Raw genomic sequence first — 16295 nt, forward strand, 5'->3', positions numbered from 1 at the left:
TTATCAGATTATAGGATTAATAGGAACCAGTTCTGTATTGAGTATTCATCCATTGCTCTATTCTCATGGCATTCCTAAAATCAATGTCAAATGGCCCACAAGAGGGCACCAAAGTCCTATTTAGTGTAATATTTGGACATTGTCTTATGTCCTCTTTGAGAGACAGTTTGTCTTTAGTATTTAAACTCATTTTATTCATTAGTGTAGACCTTCATCAACAGTTTCTCTTAAAGACCTTGACGGAGAGAAGCTTATCCATCCTAATTAGTTTTAGGTTTATTACACCATATTAATTTCCTAAAAGATCTGCTTTGAACACATTTTCTCAAACACCATACTGTCTATTGCACCAAAATGTTTATTTGTGATTTAAATTCAATGTGGTCAAATGTGATCTTCCACAAGACATGCAAAGCCAAACTTTAAAGCAAATGTTCAGCAGCCTAAAGCTGGATGAAATGAATGTTTGGCTACTAGGAAATTACACATTAATGTCTCAGCTTCATGCAAGTGCAATATACTTAATTTAATGTAAAGGCTAAAAGGCTCAAGAGTAAAAGCCAGGTGCTCAGCTGATGTGATGGCCACTCAAAAGTAAACAGGGACATCTACTGCTTGAACAAGGTATTACATGGTAACATAACTGAGTTCCTGTATTTGTACTGTATGTCAACATGTCATGTATTAATGCAATGTTGGTAATAATTGTTGAGAATACAGAAGGTAGAGTGAAAAAGAGAGCATTTAGTTTGAAATATATACACATTACAAATATAACTGATTCTGGTGATTGTTTTGTCTTGGTGTGTTGATTACCCAACCAATTTGATGAAGTAGCACATAGTGGTTTAACTTAATTTTAGTATACAGTAAAGGATGAAAAATTAAGTGCCAATAGAAAACAGAAGAGTGGCAGTCCACTCGCTTCTTCGAGTATTTCAAAAAGAAAAATGGTAGGAGATGGAGGTTACTGTAGATCTAGAAGAGAAGCATCTATGACCAAAGATAAATGCATCTTCAAACTGACACTAGAAAAACGTATGCTACCATAAGTGATGCTACCATATAGTTTTTCACAGTAATCGTTTGTGGCTTATTGTATTAATTATCATATTTCATTAGAATTTGTCCTTTTGATGAATTCAAGCCTACAGTGGTGAAATGACCCCGCTCTTACCTTGGTTTGTTGTTGATCAAGATTCAAGTGAGCAGGGTGGGAAAACCCCACTTTAGATTAATTTGGGATTAAAGTTTTTGCAAACAAAAGTTACTTTTCCTTCTTTCCTTCCTGGTCTACATCTTCATCTAAACTGATAGTGTGTCTAGTGTTTGGATAAATGAAGAGTTTAACACATCTTGAAATCGTCCCAGACAATAAGGTAAGCTTTGGCCAACAGACTCTTAACATGCGTGTGATATATTCAGCACCATGGAGAGAGTCACACAGATTGCATTCAAATGTTTGTCTCTGTTGCTCTCCAACAGTCACATGAAGTAATGAATCACAAAAGTAGCATATAACATATAAGAATAAAAGTATCTTCTATCCATTATTTCTCCAAAATACAAGTAGCCTTATGTTCATAGTCCACAGAGGAAAAAAAAAGTTTAATCTCAGTGTTACATCAATATGTTTTTTTTTTCCCCATCTCTATTTCTGATAAAAGGAAGAGAAGTGTTGAAAAGAAAACTTAAAATAAAAAACTTTTTTTAATAAAAGGTATCATAATGCTGTTCTATTTTTCTTTTTAAATATTATACTATAATCAAATAGGAGTGGATTTGGTGAAATGTAAAATGACATGCAACTTTCATTTTGTTTTTAAATAAATACTGACTTACTATGCTATCCATATAAGTGGGCATTTTTCTTACTATATTAGTTTTCAATTCTAAAAGATAATCCTGTAATAGAACCTAATGTGAAATTATTTTAAGCTGGTTGAGAAGTGCCTGTAGTATTGCGTTGTCTCTTTAAAGGAAGGGGGAGTGTAGAAAGAGGGACTGAGGAAAGAGATGAATAGAAGGCACCAGAACCACCTACCATGACCAAGTGCGCTGTAAATGTAGGACAGAAATTCGAGTGGAATACAAACGGATCATCAAGCGAAATATTCGAGGGAAAACCATGTTTGGATGTGCCTTATCTGATTCAAATATTTTTCATTATGGTACCACATGCGATCATTGGAACACAGGAAAAGTATTTTTCCTCCCAAACATTTCTTGCATTTTGAAACGGAAAAGAAGAGTGGCAGTAAAATACATCCCTGTGCTATCTTTCTCCGATTATCAATGGTAGGCATTGCATAATTCACCCTTATCCACCGGAGCCATTTGGTTCCTCTCCTCTTTGAGAAGAGGGGGACGCAAGAAAAAAACGACTACATCCAGTAGCTGCCTTCTCGGTGGTGCCTGCAATTGTTTGGCAATGCCCTTTTCTCTCTTAGGAAGAACTTGCAGACAGTAGCGGGGAAACAAGTAGGGGAAGGATGCATTTAAAGCTGGATGTGTGCTGCATTCAGGGAGATTCGGCAATAATAGCAGCTCTAGCAGAAACAGCGAGTGCGGAGGGCCTGGGAAGCCCCCAGCCCCACTATCTCCTCCTTTTCCTCCCCCCCTGCAGGACCATGCTTGCGTGAGGGATGAGGCTGTGCACAGGGACACCAGGCCAGAGCTGCGGCCTACTTCTCACAAGAGCCGGTCTCTCGACTGCAAGATCTGTGAACACATTTCCACCATCAAATCAGCATCTTTGGTACGCAGCTCTCTCTCTCTTCGTTTGCATAAAAAAAGCTCGTGTGTGCTCGCGCGTGTGTTAGTGTATGTGTGCGTGTATGCGTGCTGGCGGCGGGGGGGTCGGGGGGTGGGGGGTGAGGAGGGGAGGGAAGGGGTGTCTGTGTTCTCAGCTGTACATCTGTAGTCATGGCAACCAGATCCTGTTAATGGATGTCATTTTTTTCCATCCTCAGCTTCCCTCTCTGCCTCTGCTTTTATGTGTGTGCACTGCATGTATATGTATTCCATACAAATCTCTGCCTGATGTCTACTAACAATGATATTTAGTTTTTGTTAGATTGTAAATGGTGCATTTCCACATCTTCTCTCATGCCTGTCTTAATAGGCATTTTACAGCTTGTTCTTGAGCCTGGCATCATATGAATGTCACGTTTGGTGCTGAAGTGATTGATGGATTAATTCATGTTGCTTTTTAGTAATCAGAGTCAATTGTAATTAAGAGTATGGATGGGATTAAATAGCAGGGCATCTGTATATTGATGAACTTCACGTCTTTTTTCTGTGACACTGTCTGATGCTGAAAGGCATTGATACCATAAACCATAAAGGATTGTCAGACTTCTGTATCAACCCTTATCAAGTTCTTGGGTTATTGTGGATGTGTGGTAATCTGCAAACTAATTACTTTCCAGTTTGTTCTGTTTTTAGGCCCTAGCCTCTTACTTACCAGCTGTCTGTCATCTTTTTCCTCCTGTCTCCACCATGGCAGTTGTTCACACAGCCTGCTCTGTTTCTTTTACTTCCTGCTTCCTGTGTCCCTCTGTCTAGGTCATCAGGTAGATCCAGGAGCATGAGCAGGACTTCGAGCTGCGGGAGCAGATGTCTGGGTATAAGCGCATGCGGCGGCAGCACCAGAAACAGCTGATCGCCCTGGAGAACAGGCTAAAGGCCGAGATGGATGAGCATAGGCTCCGGTTGCAGAAGGAATTAGAGACACATGCGAACAACACTTACATTGAGCTGGAAAGACTGGCCAAACGCCACGCTGCACAGACAGACAAAGAGGTACAGCCTCAATAGGTGCTATTTATAAATGAAGTGGAAACTACAGAGCAATTTAATTCACTTCATGCCAAACTTGGGTCATTGGCATGTTTAACAGTTAAGAGATCAATAAAGGGTGTTAATTAAAAAATGTTAATGTCTCTTCACAGATGAAGTCAGTTGCAGCTGAAGAGAGGAGGATCCAGCAACAGATTGTTGCTCAGCAAAAGAAAGAGCTAACTAATTTCTTAGAGAATCAGAAAAAGGAGTACAGGCTTTGCAAAGACAAGATCAAAGAAGTAAATATCATGAACAATGCAAAGTTTATGATCTCATATATTATATATCTGATCAATATGAAACTTGTTATCGTTGAGATTGTCTTCAGATAATTCACACTCCTTCCAATGTGTTTTTTATTTGTGTCTGTCTAGGAGATGGATGAAGACCCTTGTACACCCAAGGAGGAGAAGCAGGAGCGTCTGTCCAGGCACAAAGAAACAATACAGCGCTCTCAGGCTGAGGAGGAAGCTCATCTGCTAGCCCAGCAGAGGCTAGTCTACGATAGGAGCTGCAGGGCCCTCAAACGCCGGAGTCTGGTCAGGAAGCATGAGTTTGAACAGGAGCAACTGAGAGAGGTAATGTGATTTCCTGACATTACATAACATAATGTGAAATGTGCAGACAATATCAAAATGAAATATCCCAATTTTGGATACAACTGTTTTCAGAAGATGTTTGGACACAAGACTATTTTGTGAAATGATCATTGCCAGTGAAACTAAATGTCAAGGATAAGACATTATACACGTCAGGGATAAGAATACAGTCAATAGTTTTCATTAGGAATCATTTGTTGATTATTGTTTAATAAATCAATGAATAACTTATGCACCCTGAAGGGATTTCTTCAAACTGCTACTCTGACCAACTTTCCAAAAATCCAAAGGTTATTCAATTATATATATATATATACATTTTTATGACATGAAACAGAAATTGGGAACCTGGAACCAACAAAGATGTGGGATTTTTACTTTTTGCAAATCTACATTTCCACAGTGGGTTTTAACAAGGCAGTAAACATGGTGGCCTTCAGAGTAAGCCACGTTATGCTTAACAAAATAACTTATTCCAACCCTATAAAACATTTTGACACTTTGAGGTGAAATTGAATGAAGGGTTTGCCCATTGACAATTAGAATGCATAATTTTGCATTTTCACACTGTGTTTTATAGCTAACAATTACATGCTAAAATTATTATATTTAGTGTTGCTATTGTTTAGGCTGTCATTTTCTAATTGAATTGATCATGAGACGAGTTACAATCTGGGTGACTTACCACCTCTTTGGGAAACCCTATGTTGATTATGTTAAGTTGTCATCATCTACATAAGTGTATCGAAGACACTGCATTTATGAAATATATCAGCAAAAAGAAACATAAAAGAATTGGACCTAACACTGAATATTGAGAGGCACCAAAATTAACCAGTGGAAGCAGTCAAGTGCTTTGCTTTAATAAGAAACTATATGCAATGCAGTGCTCACATGTAGAAACATAGTGCTAAGATAAACAGCTCTGGTAATTTGTGTTTCTTTTAGTGTTCACAATTAAATCAATAAACCCTACAGAATGTTTGGAAAGCTGAATCTGTGGATGTTGTCATTAAATACGACATTACATCAAACGTGTTGTCCCAGGAGCTGAACAAGAAGAGGACCCAGAAGGAGATGGAACATGCTCTGATGATCCGGCAGGACGAGTCCACCCAGGACATGGAGCGCAGACAGCTGCAGATGTTGCAGAAGCTGCGTATTGAACTCATGCGGATGCAGCACCAGACAGAGCTCGAAAACCAGGAGGAGTACAACGGCCGGCGGCAGAGAGAACTACACAGGAAACACACTCTGGAGCAGCGGCAACAGCCCAGAAACCTCAAGGTGGCTGGAACTTTCTCTTTGCTGCTATGTGGTTATTTAGTGAGTTGATATCCAGAAAACTTTATTTCAAGAGGTTTTAAAAGTTAGTTTATACAAAGTGACATGACATGTTTCATGACAGGAGGATTACATAATTGGTTTGATATGAAGGCTCTGCAGGTACTGTACATCTGTCACCTCCACTATTCTGCACTTCTGACATTCAGTTTGCCTAAAATTGGACCTGTTATTCTAAATTGCCCTTTAAAAGTCTGTAGAAAACAAACATTAATAATGTTGCCATGACAACTGCTTCTTCCAAAATATTTCTATATCTTTCACAAATATCTTTTCTCATCCCTTTATCTATTGGCAGTTTAGTTTGCTACACCTACAATGTTGAGGTGAAGGCTCACTTTCTGTATGCAAACTGAAATGTTCAGGGATACTGTGAAACATTTTATTTTTTATTTATACCTTAGTTGTCAGTTAAATAAAGAGAGATACTGCAAGTCATATAGCTAACTATTTTGCATCCATGTTAAAGTCAAATTAAACCAGTTACTAAAACCATGTTTTGCCATAATTGAATGACTTTTGATTGTGTTCATCTGAATGTAACATGAAAGAACAGGACACTAACATTTATTTCTCTTTTAACCCTCTGTAGGCGCTTGAGATGCAGATCAAGAAACAATTCCAGGATACTTGCAAAGTTCAGAACAAGCAGTACAAAGCTCTTAGGAACCATCAGCTGGAGGTCTCTCCTAAAGGCGACCATAAGAACATCCTTAAGAACCTAAAAGAGGAGCAGACACGCAAGCTGGCCATACTGGCTGAGCAGTATGAGCAGAGCATTAACGAGATGATGGCTTCACAAGCGGTACGAGGCTCCTGAAGCATCTTTTCATGAATAGCGGAAGTGGGCCTCATTCATCATTTGTATGTTTTTATATATATATATATATATATATATATATATTTGTACAACACATTTGTTTGCTCTTCACCTCAGACTTACTAACAGTCACAATATATGTGCATCAACCACCAACTTTATCAAACATTTGAATGTTTTGAGCTCTGTTTAATGTTCTTTCGTACATCTTTCTCAAAGATTGTTGGCCTGTAGTTCGATAAATGAGGTCCAACCTATGCTTGTTGTTAATGTGTTTGTAACTACCTCTGTCTCGCTGGGTCTCTAGATGCGACTAGACGCAGAGCAGGAAATAGAGTGCCAAGCTCTGAAGCAGCAGCTGAAGCAAGAGATGGAGCTCCTGGATGCCTACCAGAGAAAAACCAAGTCACAGATGGAGACCCAACACGAGCGAGAGCAGCAGAAACTTGAGCAGAAGGTCTCCATACGCAGGGCACACCTTGAACAGAAGGTAGGTTTAAGATCGAAGCCATTATAAAATACTTCAAATGAATGCAGCTTGATACCTTATTGTATAAAGAAATGACCTCAGGATGGATACATGTCCAGAGATGCACCTTATATGTTGGCAGCAGTTTTGTTGGGATTTTTCTTTTTACAATTTAGTGCACTGCTAGTGACCACAAATACGGGGGGACACGTTGGGTTCAGTTACCTCTGGTTTTCCTGGACATGCAAGTTTGCAGTTGGGAAGGCAGTGTGGATTCCACAAATTCCTGTTGGAATTGCACAGTTGGGGGTGATGTGTTACTCGCCCTGAAGCTCATCGCTAGCAGGTGAAAATAAGTGGCTGGTGACTCTGCAGCCTTTCTCAGGTCAACAGTAGAGTTAGTAAAAATGGCTGCAGTGCACAAGAAATTGGGGATTTCAAACAGGCAAAAAAAAATCTATAAATTCTTCAATGTAAAACTTGTGTTCATGGAGTGGTGCTTGAGGAAGCTAGTTATTATCAAAGGCCTTTATTTGTGGTTGACATTGGCTTTACTTCCTCATTGTTAGGAGTCCCACAGACCCCAGTGCTGTATGCACAAGATATAATAATAATTTAAAAGTCAAGTTTTTTATTCAAATATCTTTAGCCTTAGGCATGGCTCTTGGGATGGCAATGTTGGTCGGTGGGTCGGTCCACTACTTTGGACTGAAAAATCTCAAGAACTATAAGATGGATTGTCATGAAATGTGGTACATATATCTATGTCTCCTTCAAGAATGATGTCATCATCAGGTTAAAAATCTGAATTTGTCCAATCAGCTGTACTTTGTGTTTAGTGCTGATTAGCAAATGTTAGCGTGTTAACAAGCGAAATATAAAGATGTTGAGCATGGTAAACCTCCTTAGATTCAGCATGTGTGCAAAGCTGACATTTTGGTCCATGAGATAGATTAATTTTATTATCAATTCATTTGATGATTATTTTCTTGATTAATTGATTAATTGTTTAAGCTATAAAATGTCTGAAAATGGTTTTAAAAAAAAAAGATTTCCAATCACCTAAAGCGCAAGGAAACTGACATACTGTAGAACAAAGAAGAGCAGCAAATCCATACATTTAAGAAGCTGAACTTGGTAATGTCTGACAATTTTACTGAAAAAATGACTTATGTAATGATAATTAAAATAGTTGCAAAATAATTTCATTCTGATTGACTTATTAAATAATTGTTTCAGATTTTGAGGTGGTGCTAAAGGTAAGGAAAGCCACCACTGACAGTACGATTTATCCTTTAGGAACCAAACCATGAATATTTACACTAAATTTCCTATCAATCTGGTGAGTAGCTTTGTGTCATCTTACTTTGAAAGTGTTGGGGTTACTGACGGCAAAGCCCCATCTCTAGCAGGACAAAACACCAGCTTAAAGCGTAACTCTCGCCAAAATGCAACCTAGGGTCTATTTGTGAATGTACTCAAGTAAAACTTTTGTTTAAAAGCATATTTAGGACGGAAGCGCCACTTTTAAGATTTACCGTATTCTCGTTTTCCGGTCAAATGGCCTTTTGAATGGGAGTGGTAGGGGCACTTTTATGCTAGCCTCAAAATAGCTATTTTTAAAACACTAAGAAGGCTCGACAACATGAAACTATGCTCGAAGTATCACCAGGGGCTCTACACCTTAACTACACCGGTTCACAAGGGATATACTAAATCTGTGGCTACTTGTTTTGATATCGACTCGTTTTGACTGCCGAGGTGGTAGCGGCCGGAAACAACAAGAGCTACAGTGAGTTGTTTAAAAGCTCTCTTTTTAGTAAACTCTGGGTACACAAACAATGTTCTCAACGCTTTCATTAAGGTGTAGAGCCCGTGGTGATACATCGAGCAAAGTTTAAAGTTGTGTCGAGCCTACTTAGTGTTTTAAAAATAGCTATTTTGAGGATAGCATAAAAGTGCCCCTACCACTCCCATTCAAAAGGCCATTTGACCAAAAAACGAGAATACGGTATGTGTTATCTTTCTTTATTTGATAATAAGCAGACGAGGTGTGATAGCTGAGTTTCATATTTACTATGACAACTTGCACATAACAACCATTCAGTGCCTACATACAACGACCGCTGCCCGGGGCTTCTGCGCATGCTCCTAACTACTGTGGCATGCTGGGTAATGCAGTTCTTCACCTAATGTACTCATAACATCACATCTTTCCCCCTATAAAGAAGTAATATTTACAGCACACGGTAAATCTTAAAAGTGACGCTTCCGTTTGACTCGGGTACATTCACAAAAAGACCCTAGGTTGCATTTTGGCGAGAGTTATGCTTTAAAGTTAGGGTCCATATAATAAAATAACTATCGTCATGTTTTTTGATTACAGATTGAAGAGGAACTGGCAGCACTTCAGAAGGAGCGCACCGAAAGGATCAAACATTTGTTGGAACGTCAGGACAGAGAAATTAATGCTTTTGACACAGAAAGTAGAAGCCTTGGCTTCAGAAGCCTGGAATCTCTGGACTTCCCCAAAGAAGACAACAGATGAAAGTGGATTTATCTTTAGAGGACAACAAATCCTTGCCCTTTTTTGCGTCCACTTAACCGTTTGTCACGTCCATGGTGACAAAGCTGGATAACTTTCTCTATTGCTTTTCTTCTCTCTTAGATATTGCATCTTTGATTCGAGGTGTTACGTGCAATGAGAACTTCGTTTGTGAAACTTGAAGGGTGAAAGGAAAACAAAAAAAATCTACAACAACATGTCAATAAAAATCAAACCTAGTTAGTGTAACTCAAAACTTATGTGTTAAAAATAACAGACTCTTTCCTCCATGCCATTCACTCCTTTTGGTATGAATTGAATAAATCAGGAACTTTTAGTAAAATTGGCACTTTGATATGTTATGTAGAAACCCATTATGTTCGTATGATGCTTAATGTGTGTGTTACATGGAGGACATTGTGGAATGTGAGCTGCGGACTCCACCGTGGTGTTAAGCTGCTTTGTCTTTTCTATTGGTTTTATTTTGTTTTATGTTATGCTCTGAATGTGAATATTACTGTATGGGGTCACTGGATAAAGTCAGAGTTTATTAATTTATTATTTTGGTCATACTTCCATATTGTGCTTATGCATACAGTATACTGTGGTCTCTCACATTTCTAGGCAACAGTTCTTACCTTTTCTTTTATTTGATATATAGGATCAATTGGAATTTGCTTGATCAACCCGTTTATCTTATCACAATTCAAGATCCCACTTGGTAAAACTGCTTATTATTGCATGCACTTTAAGGACAAATTCAGGTTGTGAAGTGAAGCATGAATCTGTCAGAGATTTTAGCTGTTTGTAAATAAAAGCATTTTTTGTTTTTTTGTTTTAAGCCTATGGATACTGGACATAAGCGCCATATTTGATATGATAATTTCACAAATGCCTTTATTTAAGTTGTGCCTGAAGCAGATTTAAGTTCAGCGTTTGTTATATCTATATTTTATTTACTGAGGCCGGCACCATTTTGTTTTGGTTTCATCTAAACTTGTGAATCATTTATTATTCACTAATCAAAGTTCTTGTAAAGGAAAATGGTGAGACTTGTGCTGTATAACTTTTGATATGAATATTTGTACATGAAAATATAGCTAGAACATACAGAGACACTGGTCTATTACAGATAACAGAGCTTAACGATAAAGATTTTGCTTCATTTTTGTTTTATAATATAGAGATATGGTCATACAGTAGCTCAATATATTGCTAAGTCAAATCACTAGACTCAGATTGTATAAATGCTGGTGGATGGAACCACAGACTTCTTATAATATCAGTATGGTGATCTTTTACGGATTGACGGTTCAACAAAAGCAAACACAACATGTGGGTCCAGATTGCATTTGAGTAATTAGTGTCTAATGATGAGATTTACATATTTTTTGCCATGTTCATTATGGTCGTTGAACAGGTTGCACAATGTTTCCATTTATACTGAATGGAAAGATAATTGTTTGGTGCTTAATTTCTAATACCACTTTTAGCCTTGTAGTTTTTTGTCTTGGAGAGACTATTGATTTTTACAAAATGTAAACATGAAGCATTTTGAAACCCCCTCTGAGTCAAAACACTACTAAGTTTTTCAAACACTCATGACCTATTTAGAGTACCCCATGCAGTGAAACCCTCTACAAATGAAGTATATGTATGAAAAAATAAATACTATTTCATCACGGGTCGGTTTTTTAAACACTGTTTAATGTGGTGGTCTTAAATGCAACCATTTATGTTTGACAGGTATTTCTTTACCTGTTTTGTTTTGTTTCTTTTCATTTCAGAGCCATAACTTGTATTAATGTTCGGTCATGTTCCTCACAGGGCTGAAAGGTGGAAGATGTCCCCTGATTTCACAAAGTATTTTAAATGGAGGAATATAATGACATTCAATTTCTGATGGCAATATAACTGAAATGCTCTTGTTTTACATGTAGAAACTTAAAATTCTTAATTGGTTATGTTTGACCAGAGTGTGTTCCGAAGTTGCGTGGCTTCACTAGATTTTTCAGCCTTTTACATTTTCACAAACTTTCTGAAATTTGATGAAAAAGTTTCTCATATGCAGTAAGGCCTTTTGTCTGGTCACATATAACTGAAGCCTTGTGAACAAATGGTTCCATAAAAAAAGTGCTATTGGGTGCTTGAGTAAGGTTTGCCTGAGAGCTTCAGAATGGTTATGAACCTTACAATTTGTGTGAATTTTAAGTTAATAGAAAAGATGTATTTAGTTAGAATAAAGGGGACTTTCCTAAACAACCTTATTCACCATTTCCTGTGCAGTTCAAAGACAAAATAAAAGAGATTCTGTTGAAAAAAAAACAGTCTCAATCGACATCCTGCATCTTATGACAGTGCATTTCTTATCCTTTGTGGTTGAATTTCCTCGTAATGATTGCTTATGTGGTTGAAGACTTCTCACTTTTACTTTTCTTTGGTGTGATGTGACCGCTTTGACCTACAGTATATCAAATGCTGTTTATTGTAACCCTGAAATGGGAACATGAGGTGAGAGGGAAGTTACACTGCAGAGTCTGTTGTTATCTAGGCTTCCTTACACTTCAGGGTAAACTTGATTTAGGGTGTTGACTGGGGGCTTTTTTTGCATACCTGTACTGTATATGTTGGCAGGAATCCGACTGTAGTTTCCTTGAATTGTCGACGTCTGCGGCACCATCTGCAGCCATTGCCCGCCTCACCACAACCCCTCTATTATCCCCTGGGGCAACTGGAAAGCCCCGAGGATGGCAGTATAGTGGTTAGCCTTTACCTGCAGTAGTGCTGACAGTGTTGTGGTGGGTCGAGTTCCCCGACTTTTCTCAAGTAGTCAGTGGTTTAACAGCAATGCAGCATCGAGTGTGGACCCATGAAACAAAGACGTTATTACCAAATAACGTGGCGATCAGATCAGCTCTCAGTGAGCTGTTTCTGTCTGCAGTCTGGCCTCTCATTAACCCTGTGATGCAGACAGCTGGCTTAACACATCATAGGGTGTCTCCAAGCGGGAGTGTCCATCATTTCTAGAAGTTAGTGGTGACGAAGATGAGATTAGACAAGATATGAAAATCCCAGTTTGTGTTATTTTCATATTTTACATAATCCTTCTAGGTCCCTCCTTACATACTACCCAAACAAATCACTAGAGCATGCAACACTATCTTATGTCATGATGAATTCATCCTCTGATAATGTGAGCACAGCCTGTCAAGCTTTTTGGTGTGACAACCGGTGTGATGACATTAACACATTGCTTAATTTAGCTAAGCAGACCCTCCCTTTTACGCACTTGTAAAAGTTTCTGATTGAGAAATGCATGTCCTGACTTTGCCAGCTTGCTGCACAAATGCGGTTATATACTGACAAAATTAAACAGAGCCCGATCAAAATCAAGAGAAGATGAAGAAGTAAATATGAGAAGTTGATCTTAGACTACTTTTCAGGGATTGTTTACATGACACATCTTATTTATTTCAGACCCAATTCTACTTTATACACTCTATACACTACATGTGGGCACCAATAAGTGCATGTGTGTGTGTTTGTTGATGAATGATTTAAGTCATATTTAAGCCAGTAAAGCCATGGGAAGAACCACATTCATCTATTTTGGTATTAGATTATTACTGTGCAGGTTTTCACAAAGAACATTTGTATGCTTTCTCTTTAATTTAAGGAACTTTACACGTTCCTCAAGGTACATTTGCTCTTATTATGTAGAAAGTGCATAAAAAACATCATCATTGTGCAATTTAGCAGGTGTGAAAAAGTAAAAGTGAGCTTCCCACAGTGCACAGAGTTCTCACCTTCTCACCCACACTCTCTAGAGGGCGGTAAAATATATGTTGGTGAACTGTGTCAAAGGGTATAGGCTGACCTCAGTCCTTAGGGTTAGGGTTAAATTATTCCATGCATGACTGACATAATTTTCAACAGTCAGCAGATTCATCTTCCTCAAGCGATATTCACGTATCACATTTCTAGTATATTTTTCTGTGCCTGAATAAAAAGGAAGTGCTATTAACAATACTCAGTGCTACACTGGATGGTCACACATTTAATAAAAGGCCTAATTATACAACATCCCTAAATGCCTGCTCTGTGACCAGGCATGTTGGGGCATGAGCCACTTATTAGATACAGAGGAAAAAGAAAAACAAATGCACATCTGAAAAAAAGGAGGAAATTCTGGGAAATTTGGTTGCCTCACAAAGTGCACGTCATTTCCTCCTCTGACAAATGTGTGGTTTCTGTCTTTAAAAAAAGTTTTAAAGGAGTGTGATTATGACAAGTCTGTGTAATTTGCCTGTGATACTGAGTGGAGAATGAATGGTCATGTAAAGATTATGAATTTTCAACAGTTTATGGAAAAAGCAACAAGTAAGTTTTCTTTTCTATTAAAATATAAAAAAGTTGCACCTTTTATTGCCACATGCACGTTATTGTGGTTATTTTCGGTGCCTTACAGCTGTTGTGAAACTGACTGAAGTTTCAGATTGTACTTTACTGCTTCACAGTTCTTTTAAACATAGCTTATTTTTTTTAACAGTTTGGAGAATCTTGCCAATGTTTAAAGAGATTGACAATGTTTGTTGGCATCTAAACATACTTTAACTATAATATATGATTTTGTAAAATGTCTGAACTGATAATATATCAGACCTCTGGTGTTCTTTTTTCACCGGTTGAAGTAAAGTGAAAAGTCTGTTTTTATCACTCCTGCCTTCCACTTGTGGCTTTACCATGAAGTTCCCCTCACTGCTGGGATGTAGGATAACTTAAACTGACCAGTTCCTTTCTCCGCAGCATTACTCTCTCTCCTGCTGGTTATGGCTGTTGATTCAACAAGAACTGTGGCAGCAAGCAGAAACCAGCAGTGTGGGAATCCTCTGCAGCAGACTCTTAAGCTAAGCAGACTCATACAGAAGGAATCTGTCGACCTAATCAAAACATATGTGAGTATAGGCATAAAACTGCTGTATTTTATTTTGCTGTGTTAAATCCTCATCGGCTTGTTCAGTACTCCACCTTTTTTAGACATAGATGCAGACTATTCATGTTCCTCTTTAAGATGTGTGGCTTAATTAGTATCTGATCTTTATTTTTCAGAAAGCCTCTCAAGGAGAAATGTCCGATCTTTTCTGCAAGGTGTCAGTTAACAACATCCCTGACCCTAACATCTCCGGCATGGAGCACTCAAAGAGGATAGTGAGCATCTACACACATCTCCAAGACTTCCTCCTACATTTCAACCGGGTGTACGATCAGCAGACAGACTTGCAGTCATCCACAAGCCCGCTGCTGACCGAGCTTGAGATTGTAAGGGCTCGCAGCATTGACCTGGGTGAACTCATAAACAGCCTCTATCAGAGCCTCTTCCCAAACCTGCCTGTACTAGATCCAGCAGGAAGGCCGACAACACTACCTCCACCTCAGAACGTCTTCCAGCAGAAAGTCTACGGCTGTGTGGTCCTGAAGACCTACAAGGAGTTCCTGTTAAATGTTTTTCAAGAACTGAGGACTCTAAAAAAAAACAAAATGTGCATAAGGAGGATCTAAATAAACACATTTTTCTGAGGATGACCTAATGCTGGCCACAGTCAGTTTTCATTAACACTTCCAATCACTGGGTTGATAAAGACTTTAAAGGATATTTGAGTATGAAGGTGGCTGGTACATCAGTGTAATGAAGCCTATTTATGTTATTTAATATTTATTTTCTGATAAGAGGAATGCTGATCAAGAGTGTGAATGTATATCTATTAAAGTTATGTATATTTAATTTGTATAATATGTAATGTTCTACTTTGTTGATATAAACTTATTTGCTGTATAATTATTAAAAGATTCTTCTTTTTGATCTTCATTTCTGAGTGGGGTTGCATACATTTTAGCAACATGGAAGTGATTGGAAAAAGGACAATCTCAAACACATATTTCCATGCACTAAATGTGTCTTCTTATTCGACAAACTCAATTTGAGTAACAATATATCTGTTTCTCTACTTTAAACAAAGATTGTATGTGCAAAACAAAAAAGTATAATTTGTGCTGGAAGCATCATATGCTGTGTTGTGCACAGAATAAGTCCATCAAGAGGGGTTAAAAGAAAATCAGGAAGCTGCTGAGACGCTGACTGTGTGATATCAGCTCAGAATGACGCATGTGTTCAACACAAGGCAGTATTGGATAGGAAAGATTTCATGAAACTGGCGGGCTGTCTGGCCAGTCACAAGGTGTGGGTGTGTGTGGGTCAGATAACTGTATGTGTTGTTTGCACTCTTGCATCCTCATATAGATGGAGACGCAAGTGTGTGAAGGGTGGGATGGGGAAAACAGAAGAGAAGTTGAAATTCTGCAGAAAACCCCTTTTATAAATAGATGAATAACAGACACTGCACACAAACTTGTCATCTATAGCGTATATATTTATAAAATAAGATACCGAATATATATATTTGAATGAAGTAATGCTTAACTAAACTTTCCTCAGATCACAAGCTCTCAGGAAACTGGAAGTAGATGGGGGATTCACTCTGGGTCATGAATCAAGTTCCTTGTTATAACTCTGCTTTATTTATAGCACAAAAACAGAGGGTACCTCAGGACAGTAGGCATTCATTTTCACTAACCACTTTACAAGACCACAGAGAGCTATAAAGTTTACCACCCTAG

General features: G+C 38.3%; 2 protein-coding genes across 2 annotated transcripts; both read left to right on the forward strand.

Annotated features, from left to right (window-relative positions):
* Positions 1-2289: 2289 nt before the first annotated feature.
* taok3b (TAO kinase 3b) lies at positions 2290-11297 on the forward strand. The gene is made up of 8 exons (XM_028601853.1): positions 2290-2758; positions 3568-3804; positions 3954-4082; positions 4218-4421; positions 5490-5729; positions 6379-6591; positions 6914-7096; positions 9462-11297. Exons 2-8 carry the CDS (start codon positions 3619-3621, stop codon positions 9621-9623), a joined length of 1317 nt encoding a protein of 438 aa, XP_028457654.1. The 5' UTR covers positions 2290-2758; positions 3568-3618; the 3' UTR covers positions 9624-11297.
* Positions 11298-13894: 2597 nt separating this feature from the next.
* On the forward strand, positions 13895-15486 carry m17 (IL-6 subfamily cytokine M17). Its single transcript, XM_028602588.1, has 3 exons — positions 13895-14000; positions 14427-14575; positions 14730-15486. Exons 1-3 carry the CDS (start codon positions 13946-13948, stop codon positions 15177-15179), a joined length of 654 nt encoding a protein of 217 aa, XP_028458389.1. The 5' UTR covers positions 13895-13945; the 3' UTR covers positions 15180-15486.
* Positions 15487-16295: the final 809 nt, after the last annotated feature.

The sequence above is a fragment of the Perca flavescens genome, chromosome 16, assembly GCF_004354835.1.
Source record: "Perca flavescens isolate YP-PL-M2 chromosome 16, PFLA_1.0, whole genome shotgun sequence".
NCBI lineage: Eukaryota > Metazoa > Chordata > Actinopteri > Perciformes > Percidae > Perca > Perca flavescens.

What these genes read in the sequence shown, in the direction of transcription:
- taok3b (XM_028601853.1), top strand. Translation starts at nt 3,619, where the DNA reads ATGTCTGGGTATAAGCGCATGCGGCGGCAGCACCAGAAACAGCTGATC. An exon ending in CTGCACAGACAGACAAAGAG is followed by an intron (nt 3,805 to 3,953) that starts GTACAGCCTCAA and finishes GTCTCTTCACAG; the next exon opens with ATGAAGTCAGTTGCAGCTGA. An exon ending in GCAAAGACAAGATCAAAGAA is followed by an intron (nt 4,083 to 4,217) that starts GTAAATATCATG and finishes GTGTCTGTCTAG; the next exon opens with GAGATGGATGAAGACCCTTG.
- m17 (XM_028602588.1), top strand. Translation starts at nt 13,946, where the DNA reads ATGAATGGTCATGTAAAGATTATGAATTTTCAACAGTTTATGGAAAAA. An exon ending in GTTTATGGAAAAAGCAACAA is followed by an intron (nt 14,001 to 14,426) that starts GTAAGTTTTCTT and finishes CTTTCTCCGCAG; the next exon opens with CATTACTCTCTCTCCTGCTG. An exon ending in TCGACCTAATCAAAACATAT is followed by an intron (nt 14,576 to 14,729) that starts GTGAGTATAGGC and finishes TTTATTTTTCAG; the next exon opens with AAAGCCTCTCAAGGAGAAAT.